Source organism: Ptychodera flava, chromosome 4 (assembly GCF_041260155.1).
Source record: "Ptychodera flava strain L36383 chromosome 4, AS_Pfla_20210202, whole genome shotgun sequence".
Classification (NCBI taxonomy): Eukaryota; Metazoa; Hemichordata; class Enteropneusta; family Ptychoderidae; genus Ptychodera; species Ptychodera flava.
This window is the reverse complement of record NC_091931.1, coordinates 22,576,717-22,594,250: the sequence shown is the minus strand read 5'-3', so window position 1 is coordinate 22,594,250 and position 17,534 is coordinate 22,576,717. Positions and strand designations below refer to the sequence as shown.

At 40.6% G+C, this 17,534-nt stretch overlaps 1 protein-coding gene across 6 annotated transcripts in view; it reads right to left on the bottom strand.

Annotated features, from left to right (window-relative positions):
• Positions 1 to 17,534, bottom strand: part of LOC139131209 (gamma-aminobutyric acid type B receptor subunit 2-like) — a 257,786-nt gene that overhangs the window by 76,861 nt on the left and 163,391 nt on the right. For 3 of the 6 annotated variants that reach the window (XM_070697178.1, XM_070697180.1, XM_070697179.1), the window contains one exon: positions 5,780 to 6,056. In XM_070697178.1, coding sequence (XP_070553279.1) covers positions 5,780 to 6,043 — 264 coding nt within the window. In that variant the 5' untranslated portion in view covers positions 6,044 to 6,056. Of the gene's footprint in view, positions 1 to 5,779; positions 6,175 to 6,381; positions 6,451 to 8,041; positions 8,138 to 17,534 lie in introns of those variants that run through there. The other 3 variants (XM_070697182.1, XM_070697181.1, XM_070697177.1) reach the window with 3 other exon arrangements.

The window sequence follows — 17,534 nt, the reverse complement described above, 5'->3', positions numbered from 1 at the left end:
CATTGAAACGTGAATAGTGGAGTCAGGGGTACACTGTCGCTATAGCAACGGTTTTCACATAGTGTCTCTATTCTCGGATGGAGTTGTAGCTGAATTGCAATTCTAACATCAGAACAACACGTATCGTTTGTATATATATATATATATATATATATATATATATATATATATATATATATATATATATATATATATATATATATATATATATATATATAATATATATATATATATATATATATATATATATATATATATATATATATATATATATATATACATGTTTCCTCAGGAAATTAATGTAATAATAACTTAAGTGTTTGATCATTCCAGAGAATGAAAGGTAAGTTAAACAGATATTATTGCTTCGTTCTTTAAGTAATTTTACGATTATTTGTATTCCAATAATGTCTACTGCGCATGGATGAAAATGTTCGGAGATCAGTTTTTATAGTCAGTCCTTCTCAAGTCATCCGTTTTGATCCGTATTACGAACGCGGCTTCTGTGCTCAAAAGAACAACCTAGATTTAAACGCATACAAGAGATGAGTTTTCGTGTAACCTGTAAGACCCTGAGGAGGGAACCACTGTACTGTAGCAGAAGGAAGTGTTAATATTCCATCTGGCAGATACAGAATCAAAGAAAAGCGAAATGTAAATATTTCTTGAATCGCTGTCCGCTGTCGGTGTTTAAGATTTCAATAATAAAGCATTGACGATAACCAATCAAAAGCAAAGCATTTACAATTGACAGTATTGATAATTTTATTCCCGGTCCATTGACAGTGTCCTTCCATCCACGTCAGCTCAATCCACTGGCGCAAGAACGCTCGTCCCTCGGAAGACCAAGTCGATGTAGATGTGTGGCGGTGTCGCACTGGTGTACGAAGGCACGTACACGGAACCATTGCATGTTAGCATCAGAAACACAGAGCAACGGAGAGGGCGACGGTATTGACACAATCCATTATCACACACGATTTGTATCAACGGCGCCGCCTCGCCGGTCACTCAAAAGGCGAAGACGCTATAAAGGAATTGTGACAGAAACAAACGGCAACAATTATGCGAGACTCCCGCCTAAAGTCCATGTCCAACCAACCAAGCTGAAATGCGATGATAGGGATGTGTGCATATAGGTTTGTATTGAACACGACGGACTCTCGTTGCATGAGTAGTTTCGACGTCAATACGATTCTGTAAAAAAAAAATGACGGGCACACAGGCGAACAAGTTTCTTTTTCCGAAGTATGTCGTCTACAACATGTCGCACAGAGGAAAAGTTTACTCTAAAAACACTGGTCGAGTTATCGAGGTTTACCTAGTTTCATTTCCCGTTGCCGGTCGTGTTACACAAACCGCCCCGGGCGGAGGTAATCACCGCTCTCCTTCGATAATAAGGTGCACCGACACGAGTGTACTCGACGTAATAAAAACTTCTTTCCTGTGGCAGTAAATTACAAAATTAGCATAAAACACTGGGACAAGCGACCAATCTTTATTGCCGCTAATTTGTTACCACGGCAACTGCAATTTGTTCTTTCTCCGAAGTCCTCCCCGGGAGGAGATTGGACTTCGATGAATTTCCGCTTACATGAAAATCGTTAGAAAGCAAACGAGGTGTTACAGATTCTGGCTTCCTGCTCACAGGTCAAGCGATGCCGTTCAACGAACGCAAAACTACGCGTTTGATATGCATCAGACTAAACTTTTTGAGTTCCGAGCACTCTCGTCGAGTGAATACAGATTACAGTTGGATTGGCGCCATCTAATACTAAACATTTTCTGGTTAAAAAGTTACGAATATGTAGTCCAAACTGTTGTGTTTAAGCTTCTGGCTTGCTTCGTCTTTTTTTTCGGGGGGGGGGGGGTCTACAGAGCATTCTTGGTTGGTTTCGTGATGTATTTAAACTCTGGGAACAACGAAAGTGAGAACTATGACAATGACATTTTTTGAAAAAGAAAACCTTTCTCACCATGGCCAGGGGAAGTGACCCAAACGAACGTTAAGGTAGTATGCGCCTCGAAAGTGAAAGACTTCAACCTTTGCTCAAACTTTCCTTAACGAAAGTTTCAACTATTCTCTTACCAAGTCAAGAATGAAATTAGGGATCACCGTGCAAAGTTTGGTACACTACACTAAAGAAACAAATCACCTAACATTTATTGATATTTGAAATTCAAAATGGCCACCACCTATGTTTTTACGCTATGTGGAAAACATATTTTCGGGGTTTCGAAAAATGAAAAATGTTCTTACTCCAAGAGCTTTAAAATGACCCCCTAGATGCGGTGGACCAGAAAAGCATTGAACAAATATGAGAGTCTGAATATATGTCCCGACACGCATTCCACCTTAAGGGGACAGTAGCTGTAACTTTAATTTTGATGATTCAGTTTCGTTAGGTGTAGAGTCTTCAGCTTGTCAACTCATCGTGTGTAGACTGCATTGTAAAGTCGGTAAATGTCGGCAAATGAATTGTCATCATGTTAAAATTCAACTCTAAACAATAATAACGCATTTTACAAGCGTATACACAGAAGCTGTGTTTACAAGCAAAATAGCTGGTGTTTCAATATGCTTTGGGGAGTAGAACAAAATAAACAGCTTGCAATTAACTTACAAAAATAGTGGGGAAATCGCCAAAGTTACAGCTACTGCCCCTTTAAAGTCATCAAAGTCACTCTCTTTTGCCCATATTCACCGACGGAACTCATTGCGCAACGACATATTTGATTTGCAAACCATCACAAGGCAAAAACATGAGTGTGCGCATAGCTCACGCATAATTTAAATATTAAGTACAACAACACATCACAAGTAAATCTGTGTACTCTTCCCCTCTTATAAATATCCGCCCCAAAAAGATTTATTCATATTACAATATACGTGTGGTCTGCTTGAGGCCGACACCATACGTCTGGCAGGCGATAAACTCATCCGCCAAATAGCGTGGAGCAAACCTGCCCCTATTCTCAGGCCAATGCATAAATCACGTAGACCCCGACGCCACGTGAACGCATTAAATATCAGAAAGCATTTATGATTTTACTCGGATTCGTGTACATGATGTAAGTGAAATTCATTCCCAAAAACCATTCCATTAGGGTAGTATGCACCTCGAAAGTGAAAGACTTGAACTTTTGCTCAAACTTTCCTTAAGGAATCTTTTAACCACTCTCTTTCGAAATCAATAATAAAAATCGGGGGTCACCCTGCAAAATTTGGTACTAGAGAAACAAATAACCCAAGAATTACCGATATTTAAAATTGAAAATGGCCGCCATCCCTGTGTTAACTCTATGGAGAGAAATACAATTTTCGAATTTCGAGAAACTAAGCCGGTGAAAAGTTTTCTTACACCAAGACCTTTAAAACGAACCCCACAAGTGGTATATCAGAAAGGAAGTGTAAAACTTTGAGAGGCCGAATATCTGTCCCCGAGGCGCGTTCTACCTCAAAACGAATGGCGTGAATTCTTTGTGTATACAGGGCGGTGATAACGAGAGAGTATATGAATCGCACGCGTAAGAAAGATAAATTATGGCACTCTACACAGGTAATTATGAGGATAGCACAGCGGTGCGAACACGACCCTCGTCGCATAAAGGTCGTAAACATCCTACGGGTAAATAACCAGCAGAGTAAGCCAATACAGCGTATACCCTGTGAGTCGACTTTCGTTCGATGCCGAGAATCCAACGACTTGCAATGTTTGGCTTCGCTTAGCTTTCCTGTGTCAGGGTTCACTCCTCAGTGGTTTAAATTTCCTTTCAACTTTGAAACCGGGCAACAATATCGATGCTTCTAAAAGTGATCGGAAACGATAGATATGTAAATTTTTGAAGGACTACATACTGGAACGTGCTGGTAGTTTGCTGTCTATACATTTATTCACATACAAGGAACTGGTAGCTGTCGCAGTTTAATTTTAATAACACGAATTACGTAATCCAAATTTTTGATCTCATTATAATGGTCACTCCATTTAGTTTCAATTGTTTGCTGAAACGCTCCAATATTGACATATAGATATTCATATTTAACATGTAAGTCTGGGGGATCTATTGACAATGTTAATGAAGGGGGTAGGTGTAGTCTATTTTCGTCATAGTGTCCTTCTGTGTAGTTACGATTTATTTCTGAAATGCAAAGCAGTGAACGAATGGGGAAAATATGGATACAACGTCACAGACAAAGATGATGGCTTGTGACTGAATAGAGTTTGTGTCAAGTTCTCTTCATCAGTACCATCATTATATGTGGATGTATATGCAGCAAACCTTCATACGCGTCGCCGCTTTCTCGCCGCTATGCAAATCAGTAATGCGAATCATTTACATATCACCAGGAGTGGATAGAGATGGGAACAACATTGCCTGGTGGACAATTGCCTATAAAATGTCAGGAAGTGTTCAAAACCGGAAGGGGGGAAGTGTAAATTTCAATGCAGCGTCGAGTTCATGTCCTTGTAAGCCGCGACTATTGACATGTTCTTGATCAAAGCCCTGAATAGCGTTCATCAACACGGTTTGTGCCGCACTCGAGAAAGGAATCCTGTAATAAGTGTTGAAGTGTGTGTTTTTTGTCTGCTACAAGCCTGGTCTCTGTGGAAGACGGATGCACATATGAAAGTGTGTCTCCTCAACGCTTGCATGGAAAGCAGTCACAATGACACGCATACGTTGTCCCCTTTAGTGACAATACAGGATCTATACATGTTTTAGGTTTAAAAGTCGACAAAAAAGCTCGACATACGGTTATAGCCAAGCAACATCCTTTGGGTTTAGCAGCGTTTTAACACGATCTTTCATTATGTGTCTTTCCTTGACGAATTGCAGCACCTAATGAAGCGATGCTTGGGGATGTGACGCTGGCTTCACCACGCGCTTTTAGCTCCGAATTAAGTTCTTGTGTTAAATGCCGAGGAGAAATCTACACAGGAACCATCCATTATGGGAGATTTGACGCGTAACGTAAATTTCCGCGCGTTGCAGCACAGACAATTGCACGGAGATCGCAGTGCTATACGCCGCGGTGATTCACAAGAGAATACGGCGGAGAAACAACTCACCGTACTCAAGAGTCAGATCACTACAGGGAAAAAAGCTACACTATGTTTCTTTCAGCTGTACAGAACAGAAGACTCCACGGACGAGGCACAGTGAACGACGATGATACAGCGCGTAGCGCGGGTTTCTGATGTCTCCAAGACAACGAGATGAAAGTTGACAATTAAGATAATAGAGACCTTAATTTTTGTCTTACCACTGAACGGCAAAATAACACAGGCTGGAATGAAGCAGTCAGATACACAAACAAGAAAGACGTCTTTGAAATAATATTTACCCTTTTTTCTTTTTCTCTTAAAGAAAAATCCACTTCTGAGCCGAGAGCATAAAAATATACGTCTCTGTAAACTTATATCTGTAATAGGTTCAATACAATGTAACACAATCATGGTGTTACAGTATACTAGACGCATCGTAGAATTGGCGCACCGAAGTTTCTCACAGTCTATGAAAATACTTGTTCTCGGGTTGTGTGTCATGAGGGGTAGAGAGATACAGACCGGGTGATTGATGCACCATAACTCTCGATCAATATACAAGTGACAGCCTTGTTTGGTCAAGACAGTGAGTTGATGTTATAGGTTCTCTTTGGTAATGTAATATGTTGACAATATGTTACTCGTAATCACACCCAACGGAACCACTTGCAGGACAGTGCGTCTAATTCCCAAGAAGAAGAAAAAATAATCACCTAGATTAATCTTACCTGTGTGTTTATGACTACCAGGTCCAATTTATAGCCTTGTAACACGCTTTCGTCCCTGTTCACATGATCGATGGCCATTTGCGCCGAGCTCAGGCAGTCTCGGGCGATCGGGCCAATAACGCCGAACTCGCCGACGGAGTCGTTCAGGGGGAAAAAGCCACCGATGTACAGCGGAACTTGAGCCCGGCAACAGTAGGGTACGAGCAGGTAGCCTAGGACGGCTGAGTAGGACAGGAAAATCCACATCTGCTTGGCGACTGTCATGCTTTCGGCACCCCTGCAAGGCAGACGAAAACAGGACATGTTTACCGGAGACCGCTTTCATAGACAATGATATTACCCGCGTGTAGTGGTGCGAAGTGAGTGTGGTATGATGGAAGAGTCGCCCGCCACCAAGCAATGAGGCGAATCACGTGATCGATGGCGTTCTCTTGGCTTTGGTGCAGTAAATCTGCTGAGCTTAACAGGCGAACACTTACAGCTAAGAATCAAAGGCGGTGAAGCCCGGCCTAAAATGAAATTTATAACAGGCAAAAAAATATGGCAGTGTCAATTTAGACCTAAATTCGATATGACGATACGACGCTAATGATATACTTCACCTAGGTTGGGCGTCATTTAATAATGTTGTAGTAAACGGTAACACGTATCAATGGGAGTTGTTGATTAAATCAACGACGTTTCACGGTTATGGCGTTGATCAAATTGTCGACACGAAGCGGTGACAGTATCGAAAATTGATTCAAAACTCGACCATATGCGCCGGCCAATGGTGACGCTTATGAGTGCGCTCTTCTCAGTTCGTTCCTGAGCATCGCGAGAAACATAGATGTCATCCAATTATCTTGTGCACAAACCACGTGATCAGGACACCACGAGCGTCAGATCTTAGAGGGGATTGATCATCTGGCCACGAGTGACGTCACAGGAACGTATGTTTACTGCACAGTTTTGTCTTCCAGCTTAAACTGTTTGAAAGGGCAGGAGTTATGGCAATACGGGTATACTATTTTGCAGAAGATCCTTGCCCTACACACGAGAACTAGAGGGGCGTTTAACTACAACGAACATAAAAACATTAAGAGTAATGTGTAATATTACACAGCGGATTTTTTGTGCCGCCATGGTTGAAAACAGTAATTTGCTTATTAGGACGAAAAAGTCATAGTAGTAGACGGACTGTTCCTGGTTGGCGAGCAGTTTTACTGTTATAAAAAAAACACGCCAAAGTATTTCCCCTACTGCGTGCGAAAAAAAAAAGCCGACGACGAAAACTGTTTCTAATGGACTAACTCTGGCTTTTGACACAAAATTCTGTCACGTTGACATTGGAGAACGCCTTTAAAAAGCGTATATTAAACACCTGATCGCACAGCGAAATACATTATCATGCATACGAACAAGAAAAGGCGCATTTTTTCTGAGCGTTTTTTGAAGTCAATCCAACGTCACATGCCGAGGTAAAAGTTCAACCGTGATATTTACAGAGCATACAAAAATTCAATAAATTTTGAATGTCTCTCTAATTACTGTGTTTGTATTTTTATCATCGAAACACATAAATCATTCACGTTCCCAGAGCCCATAATGCTCACAAGAGTCAAATTTTATTTCAGGGACATGCTAGCCATTTATAGTGTGACTGCGGTTAGCTATGCTATGCGTGTGTGTTCCTGGACTCGGAATGCTGACGAACAATCCAAACCGAACGTCCCCAGACGCGAGGGTGTTTGCGTTGCCGCCTCAACGGCAGACGCGCCGACGGTTAAACCCCAAACCATTGCTCTGGTAGTTTTCTTCGAGGAAAACTAACAGTCATTAAAATTATAACTCTGATAGTAAAATAAAAGTGTGAAATTATTATGCCTGTGCGATACTAGGTCAAAGGTCAACTTGCTGACGAGAAACACATAAATGGTGATTAGTCGAAAAATTTGATTCGGTGGAATAGTGAGAGCCTTAGCCATGAAGTCAAGCATGATAAACAATTGATTTTAGATGAAAAAAAAGTAAAAAAGTCAAAGAGATGGCACGACGCAAAAGTCGCAAACGAAAAAAATAAATCACTCAAAGAAAAAACGGGAACTATACGCAACTGCACAGATGTGCGAGGAGATGCCGGAGTCTAGGTGAATTACGCGTGATATCACTTAACAGCGAGTCGCGTCCAATCCCAGATATTACACAAAACTTTCATATGGTCTGGATTGTGAATTTACACCGAGATTGCGACGCAAGGGCGTTGTATGTGCATGCTCTTACCGTAGTTCCACTAATATTCGATGATTACCCGGCGTCTCGCTCAGATTTCGTTATCAATTACCATGCCAAATTATAGTACAATTGCCTCCTGTCATGGACAACATAACAAATTGCACTCGGACGAAACTGTACAACATAGCCGCTCGGGGATATTACAACGGTATCTTTAATTTACTGTAGAGTTTGTGGTCTTCGGAAGGCGATCCATCATTTAACCGAACCTGTGTCATTTCAGCTTCTTATAACATGTGGTAAAAAAATCCACCGATAACCAGTTGTAGTATAATTATGATACGGTTGTTGCAATGTAGGGGGTCCGCCTTTACGAGCTCTGTAGGGATCGCTGCTGTGGCGTGTAGGAATAACTTCGCAACCAGCTTGCTGAGTTATTCAGCGTGTACTTCACATTTACAACCACGGTCTGACCCTGTCGTGTACATTGTGGCATTCATGGCTATAACTCATACTGTATTCGCCCCATAAGTAAGGCAATAATGCAGGTGTAAAGATAATTTCATTAAGACGCCAAGCGAGATATTCGTTTTTACTATTGAGTGATAAAAGTGGAATGCATGCTCTTGAAATTCGTGTTATGTTAGTGGGAGAGAGAGAGAGAGCGAGCGAGAGAGAGCTAGAGAGAGAGAGACAGAGAGAGAGACAGAGACAGACAGACAGACAGACAGACAGACAGACAGACAGACAGACAGACAGACAGACAGAGACAGACAGACAGACAGACAGACAGACAGACAGAGACAGAGACAGACAAACAGACAGACAGACAGAGAAAGAGAGAGAAAGACTGAGACAGAGACAGAGTGAGAGACAGAGAGACAGACAGACAGACAGACTGACTGAGACGGACAGACAGATAGACTGACAGACGGACAGATAGATAGACAGACGGACGGACAAATATACAGAGGGACAGGGACAGATTGATAGACGGCCAGAGAGACACACATGGACACAGGGATAAAGTCACACTGAAAGATAAACATAAACAAAATAGAGACAGAAGACCGAGAAATGAGAGGCATCCACGGACAGAACAGTGAAACACAGAAAGGTATCTTGGGATGGAAAGAAAGACGAACGGACAGAGAAATGCAAGCAATGAAGGCAATAACCGCAATTAGATAAGGGTGGTATATGCAAAGATAGTAAACAGACGAGATGAGGTACGGTAACCTACATCGATTCCATATTTGGAAAGTTTACTGTATTCGAATATGAAAGGCCGAAGCATTTAAATTCATCGTTTTGCGATCTCGCGCGCGTAGATTTGGAAAGTTTTCACAAAAACAACCCAGCACAGTGTATTTGAATATTAATTTACCGCGCAGCTTTCCTGCCTACAAATTTTTGTTTCACATTTTGCAAAATCCTTTTATAGCGTCTGCATGCCTGCAGAATGTATCATTAAAGTGTAAATTATGTAGGCGAAAATAGGTTACTGCTTTGATATTTAAAAGGGCGCCATGTTTATGGAAACAAGTAAATACAAAACATGCGTGGGTAAAATTTTCTGTACTTTTGAACCGATTACTCGCTTACCTTTCAAGAGTTTTAAATGGACGTAAAACAAATAATTGAATTACTGTGGCCTTAGTGAAAGATTGATATTCTAATTATTGCGAAGGAACGTGCAGCCGCCCCTCTGTGAACAAACACATTTGACAGTAATGGCAGAAATCTACCGACTCGTCGAAATACAAAGCCGTCCATTTATCATGGTTGGTAATGGTCAGTGTACATATTTGCATACAGTCTTGTCACTTTAGTATATTAAATCGACACTTCTGCAAATGAAATGTCCCCGAAAATTGATAGGGCGGGAGCGAAACCAAGCAAGTTCGAGCGAATATCGTGCGCCAAATGGAACATTATTATTTAATTAAGATTCGTCTGGGAACAATCACCGGCGTCGCAAGAAAAAACGACTTCTACAAATTATGACTGGTTGAAAGACTTGGATGGCGATCGCAACGGAATACTTCACAGACCTGACTATGAAAACACCACGACAAGCGTGAAATATTACGATATGAGTATATCTCCGGGATGGATTAATCACATCGTCAAATTCAATCAAGCGAGACATGTTAAAACCATTCGCATGACACGACTGCGGGATTGCGATGATTTTAAGTGAGCGTGACTCGTGGACTAGACCCGAGGTGAGAGGCAAACATCGTAAGATTCGTACGAGGAAAGCGATCTTGACAGGGCGGGCAATAAGAATTAATGTGACAATACAGAAATTTGATTACAAGTCAGCAGATATTCAGGAAGAGCTGGCACAATTACGTCGGCTTGTCACTCACTGACCCCTCCTGTCATAACTCCAAGGCCTCTCGCTCGACGCATGCACCATGATGTATCTTCGTCTCGCGTCAGTGGATGTGTTTCAGGCGTGTTTGAGAACGCGCAACGCTAGGCCGTTCGGAGAAATTGGTTACAAGGTCAGTCACACGTCGGGAAGGGATGCATGGTTCGGAGAAACACGAGATGTTCTCAAATCTTAAATGGTCTCAAAACAGAATACCCGGGCATGAATGCACAGCAGGCTCATCGGGATTTTATTTAAAAACTCTTTAAAAACAACTTAAGGTTTACGAACTCTCTAATGTTGACACATGAGTATATAGAAAACACGTCACCTCTCATATCAGACATAAAACTTGACTAACCTCTCCTTCGTAATTCCTATTTAAAACATTCGTCACTCTTGCCAGTTCGGCTGACTTGCTAGTAAGTTAAACAACATTAAGATTTTATTGTTAAACATGGTATGGTTAATGCATACATGTATGGTACTTCAAGGCCATTTTTCCATTTTATGTTGCATATTACAGAATCAAATAGCTATTTGCTTCAGCTTCAATAATCGGATTACAACAAAATCTTTCTCTTTCCTTGACATTTGAAAATGACGTCGACTCTGAAGGCTTGATGGATAAGTGAAGAAAGTACAAGAACACTTCACAGTCGTTTAAAATGTCGGAGTTAAAAATAAAGCAATGTCAGTTTATACTGCAAAATATGAAATGATTTGTGTGCCCGACAAGCCGTAACTAATAGCTGCTGTATTATTTTCCATGTACGATGCCGCAGATTAAATTTGCCTGAGGTGACAGATAAGATAAACTTTGAAAGCAGTCAGCTTAATGAGCTCTTGTATGCCCAGATTAATTGTTTGTATTTGGTACAAAAAATATCAGGAATAAACATACCAGACTTTGTTTTTGTGACTTTGTGCTTTTTGTTTTATTTCTTATTCTCTAATCTTCATTTTATTTATTTATTGCTCTATAGCTTTCTACTTTCTCAAGGCAAGCTACATCATGACACTACTTTTGTTGAACATTCATTCACAGCTATTTTGCAAACTCCTCAGTGAAATTTCGTCACGTGGCATCGAGAGATATTTTTTTTTAGAAGAGGATAACTCTGGAACGGCGGCGCGATGATAAACTGCCAGTTTACCTGAAACGTACAAGGCGGGTGTCTTACAGTGTACAAGCGTTCAGATCGGACATTACAGGTACATTGACATTAAATCGAGCGAGAGTCGGGCAAGATGCCGAGAGCGAATGAATTTTGCAGACATAACTCAACGGCATACTGATACAGCCTAGTCGTGTCCTTGCGGCTGCCTTCGGAAGAAAAGGGAACTCGTGGGGTTGAGAAGGCACGACGACGAACGAGATGAGTAAAATTACCCAACCATCGGTCTAACACCAAGTTTCATTTCCAGACTGACAAACATTTAAACAGTATATGCATAGCTAGAGATCTATCTATCTTACAGAATGGGTATACGTAAATAATCATATTGCCAATGCAAACTTCAAGGGGAACCCCTCTTGTGATAAAACTTTAAGAAGGTCATGACAATGTACGCTCCATTAAAAGAGTACAGTCCTAAACTCTGATAGATCAGAGACAGATCTGAAGAAGGCACGTGAATTTGACATTACAGAAACACGCAAAAAAGCTCTCCGTTGGTCGACCGTACGACGTTGAATACTCGGAGCTTTCAATAGCTGCGCTTGGAAACATTCTGAAAACCCTGAAATCGGTAATGCACACAATGCGCGTCTACTTTGGCTTTGACAAGTCGAGTAAACGCCCATTGACTCGCTTCCTTGTCAACTGTCTAAACTGAATCAGTTTCTTTCCTGACAACAGCGAACACAACAAAAGTCAAAAAGCTATACATGCAGGACGGGGTTGTTATCCGAGCAAACGCCCCATTTGCATACGACGTCGCCTTTGTGGGAATACGACGTTTTACAATCGAACGGAGAACGTCAATTACATTGACGAAAACGGAAAACTACGTCTCTCGACAGCGTCACAATGAATCGGAGCCCAGATGAATCGAATTCTCTGAAAGCAACAAATGGCACAGCGAAATTGTTCAATACACTTATCATTTGGGTTACATTTATTTTTTTAAGAATTTGTTCCTGTTCAAGTAAATGAATACACAGATTTGATCGGGCTTGCTTCAATTCACTTGGGAAACCTTTCATTGTGTCACTGACTGAATTAGTAATTTTCAAAATTGATTTAGCTATGAGCAACAGCGAAGCCCAACTTTTGCCGTAGATATGATGAGATTGAATAAATCACAAAGTACATACAATAGCTTGCACAATTACATGTCAAGGAAAAGGGGCAGAGAAAAAGTTGCCTTGCATGCATGTCACGTTTCATCTAAAACGACTCCAACCATCCCATCATTTGATCCAAAATGGACGACCGTGTATTTACTTGAGATATATAATTGAAGTAAATATCTATTATGACAGACCTCCATATTTTGAACTGTTGCTCAGAGGACTTTATTTTGGATTTGAGGTTTTCTTGGTAACAACAATGAAGGTTGACAGTGCTTGTCAGAAAGGTGTCACGATTCACTTCTCAATTATCGGTACTTTTGTAGAAACATTCTGCTGTAACCGGCGTAAAAATGATAATTGTCCAGAAGACTTTGCAAGTACTATAGAGAGAAGTTATTGAATTGTTGGTTTGAATAAATGTTTGTAAATGTTTAGACGCGAGCTGCATCAGCTTGGAAGAATGGTGATTTTTGAAAATAGGTCGAGATTCCATCTAAATATGACATTTAAAAAGCAGAACATTGTACTTGAAATGTTGCGTGGGTACCAGTACAGCAAAGTACTGTATACACCACAGCCTGCAGGTATATATGCGGGCTTGTGTTTGAAGTCCTATTCTGTGACCGTAAGGTACTCCTTGGACTTTTACTACAAACACTATCAGAGCTAGAGAGAGCTAGAGAGAGCTAGAGAGAGAGAGAGAGAGAGAGAGAGAGAGAGAGAGAGAGAGAGAGAGAGAGAGAGAGAGAGAGAGAGAGAGAGAGAGAGAGGGGAGAGCCTGAGAGAGAGAAACAGAGACAGACAGACAGACAGACAGACAGACAGACAGACAGACAGACAGACAGACAGACAAAGACATACAGAGACACAAAGGCAGAGAGAGGGGAGGGAGGGAAGATAGGGAGGGAGGGGAGGGATTAGTTGGTGAATTGGTGGGTAAATGGTTTGTAGCAAGCTTCATCTCCAAGCTTCTGTGGTAACAAGCAAGAAGTGGCAATAAATGCAGTCACTTTTATTAGCTGGAAACGTAAACGCGAGTATGAAATACGTGTACTTTCTAAAACCCTACGAAGATTTTGCCAGAAATACCCCTGGGGTTTTCATGGCGAAAACTAATGCACCTTAGAATATATTTTACTGTCACGCTTACATGTCCTACAGTCACGCAATTCCATAAATTTGAGAAGGACAGCGTGAGCGAATAACACTGAGTTGTTACGTGTACAGTGTGAACATGCCCCAGCAAATCACGTGTGAGGATACTTGTATTACTATGAAACTACCATAGATGGGTTTTTTCTCTCGCCACAATTTCATTGCCAAGTGAATGCAAAATGGTGCCTCACTGGTCGCCAACACATTTGCACAGCATCCCAAATTTTGTACACTCGCGCTTTGGCCACGCGGTTAAACAGCGTTTTGTTTTCCCGCCATTTGAACACAACAAAGAGGGGATTATGTGACTTGTAGATCTAATACTACATCATATGCCATCAGGAGTTTACATGGCCAGCCCCCCGACAGACAATTAAAACATGACGGTAAATCAAAAATAGCATCAAGGACGCTGCCCACATGTATTTATCAGGGTCCCTTACAATTGATATTGTCAGCGGTTCTCATGATATTGAAATAATGATGAGGTTCAAAAAGCTTTTTTGTGTCACGTGATCTTTCGTGTGAGAAATGGAGACTGACGAATATATGTATTTTGTAAAACACACCCTCTCCCTTTTTGCGTCTTCTGACGCTTCATTTTGTTTTTCTTCAAGGAATGACTTCCTGCATCTATTCCGCACAAGAACTCAATATCCGCTGTGGAATATTTTCTTTCAATCATCTAAATTGTGTACTCGGCTAAGTATGAAATAATATGATGTCCGTATTATATTATTACATTCTAATGAATTTGCATTATATTAATAATATGAATGGTTTAAATTAAGTGTGTGTCTGTTTGTCTTTGTTACAGTTCGCGTTTTACTTTGAGTCTAAATTCACGAATGCGCGTATATGTATTTGAAACCAAATTATTGTTCATATATATAACCGTTGATTCACGTAATATTGTATAAAGTGAGTCAGCTGTATACGGAAGAATAGGGATACCTATTAGGCTATAACGCTTCCTTCTTCGCAGTGGTTATGGAAATGTTACCTGATTGAATCATTGCTGATAAAAAAATTCTCGAGAAAGGCGACACTAACCGCATCCTTGATGATCCAATAACACTCAACCCCCACAACCCCCCGCTCCAGCAATTACCAACAAAGCGAAGGTGACGCCAGTCGACTTGAATTTTGTGCTCTGAGGCTAACATCAAGAGGCAAATATCCCAGTAACTAGCCTTGTGATTGCCATGACTCGCTACGCATGTACAGCACACACAAAAACACCCGCAAAATAATGGATATCAAAGCGTATGAGCCCATTCGTCATGATGAAAAACGTGGTTTCCCTTAGACCGCGCCTACAAGGTCAGTGACCTTCAAGGTCAACGGAGTCGCTCCTCTCATCAGCGCCATAAATCAATCGCAGATTCGAGAAATAAAAAAAACACAAGGAATATGCGCGAAATTAAAGTTTTGAACCCTCGACCATAAATACATATCCAGATTCGAATCCTTGGCGCCAAGAAATAGGTCTGATATGAGTAGGGTGCATTTTTTCAATTGTAATTTTGTGAAACAAAAACATTAGCGATAATTTGAGTTGAATGTAAGCTTATCATTATATCCATGCAAAGTATTTGCTAGTAAATGTGATTATATATATATATATATATATATATATATATATATATATATATATATATATATATATATATATATACCTATCTACCTGCAGTATACTGTATTAACCTATCTATCTATCTATCTATCTATCTATCTATCTATCTATCTATCTATCTATCTATCTATCTATCTATCTATCTATCTATCTATCTATCCATCTACCTACCTACCTACCTACCTACCTACCTACCTACCTACCTACCTACCTACCTACCTACCTATCTACCTACCTACCTACCTACCTACCTACCTACCTACCTACCCTGCTCCCCGAGTTTATCGTTGTCCCAATTTCGGTGACCTCATACCGTTATAAGATTAAAGACTCCCTACATTTCAAAGGCAATCTCCCAGAGATGTATTTATCAGATTTCCCCAACCCTGCCTAAAATATGATCCTATGTTTCAAGGCATGTGACGAATTAGCCGGTAAATCATAAGCACCTGTTATTTAGTCTTCGCCTTATAAGCAAAGTCAGTTAACAATGTGATTTTTTCTGCCCTATATATAAATAATATTTCTGTAGCTGGAATGAAAACACTATCAATTTTTTTACATTTGCTTTAGGTTTGATTTTAGAGCCAACTGAACCACATTTTTTCAATCTGTAGATTAAGGACTACGCTTTACTCCTTCGGACAAATTCACGGAACAGAGTCCAGGCGTGCCAACAATTTTGTTGAAGAATATTTAAATGGAATAAACGGCGAGCTGAAAACGTGACCTCACCCGAACCATCTCTCAGGCACTGAGAGTATACAGTTAGTGGCTGTTCTGATGTGGCTCGGTTCTAATTGTTATGACACGCCGAAAAGGGTTCACACGGTAGATATCGCATCTGCAGAACAAATCTAGCGAATAATAAAACTATCTACCGAGCACAATGATATCAATCTTTCAGGCGTACGTCTCCCTATCTCCAATTTCCTGATCCATGCTGTGTTACGTTTACTTTAGGCCTAGCCTCCGGGCTATAACCATACGATTCCCGGGAACGCAATCATGTCGTGGAAAAAATATGTAATTATTTCATTTGGAAAGGATCTGAAGCTCCCCGATATTTCATTTAATGTATAAGCGAATGTACTGTTATTCTAAGCAAATTAATTTACGCAGGGGATTAAATTCACTTTCAAATGGTAATATATTGACTTATCCTGGATGCCTCGCAATCGTCCGGGGCTATGGAAACAATGAGCAATATGCCCTGGAAAAGTAGATGTACGATTGTAAGAAGTTGTAGGCAACTAAAAATAATTACAAGTTCCAGTTAGAATTCCATCAAAGAACTTCTTTCATGAAACCGAGCTGGGCACCTGTGTTATTGAATTTCGCTGCCAGCCGGCGATGATCTTATACAATGCGTCAAGAGGGCTGCCGTCTTCCGGATTTTAAGAAATCCAATGATCGAGCCGTTAAACGATTTTGTCGCCACACTATACAAGTGTATGCATGAACCGTGATGGGTTTACAGCCCTGAAGTAAGCGCTAGAAGTTCTCAACACACGGTATACAAACATACTCGCTCACACTGTTTGCCAGGAATTGGTGTGTAAACTACACTGATTTTATTCATTAGACACTCCCGAATATAACATCCTCGTAAATGTCAGAGTTTAAACCAGCGATAGGATATGTACAACAGCTTGGCAGAGTCACTACGAAAATCCACTCCGGTGTTCCCAACCCCTCGCGCCTCTCCTCCTCCAGTATATGCATATTCCGCCCCCCCCCCCGCCAAGATGAAAGAACAACTGGGTCGTCAAGCAAGTATGCATCAAAATTTCAGTGAGCAATGTCTGCTGCAATAATGAACCTACAAAGCTAGCTATCGTAAGTCATGCGAAATTCTAAAAAAGAGGGATCGCAAGAAAGTTTTCTTGGAAGTCTAATGCATAGGCCGTGCATCAAATGTGTGACACTGAATTGAAACACACAGAATACTTAACTTTCATTTACCAGCAGTAAGACGTAAAATAAAAAATTACTATTCACTTTTGCAAAATGTATTAAAATGAGCATGTTTAATTCAAAGAAAAGGTTAATCATTAACTTAGAATGTATA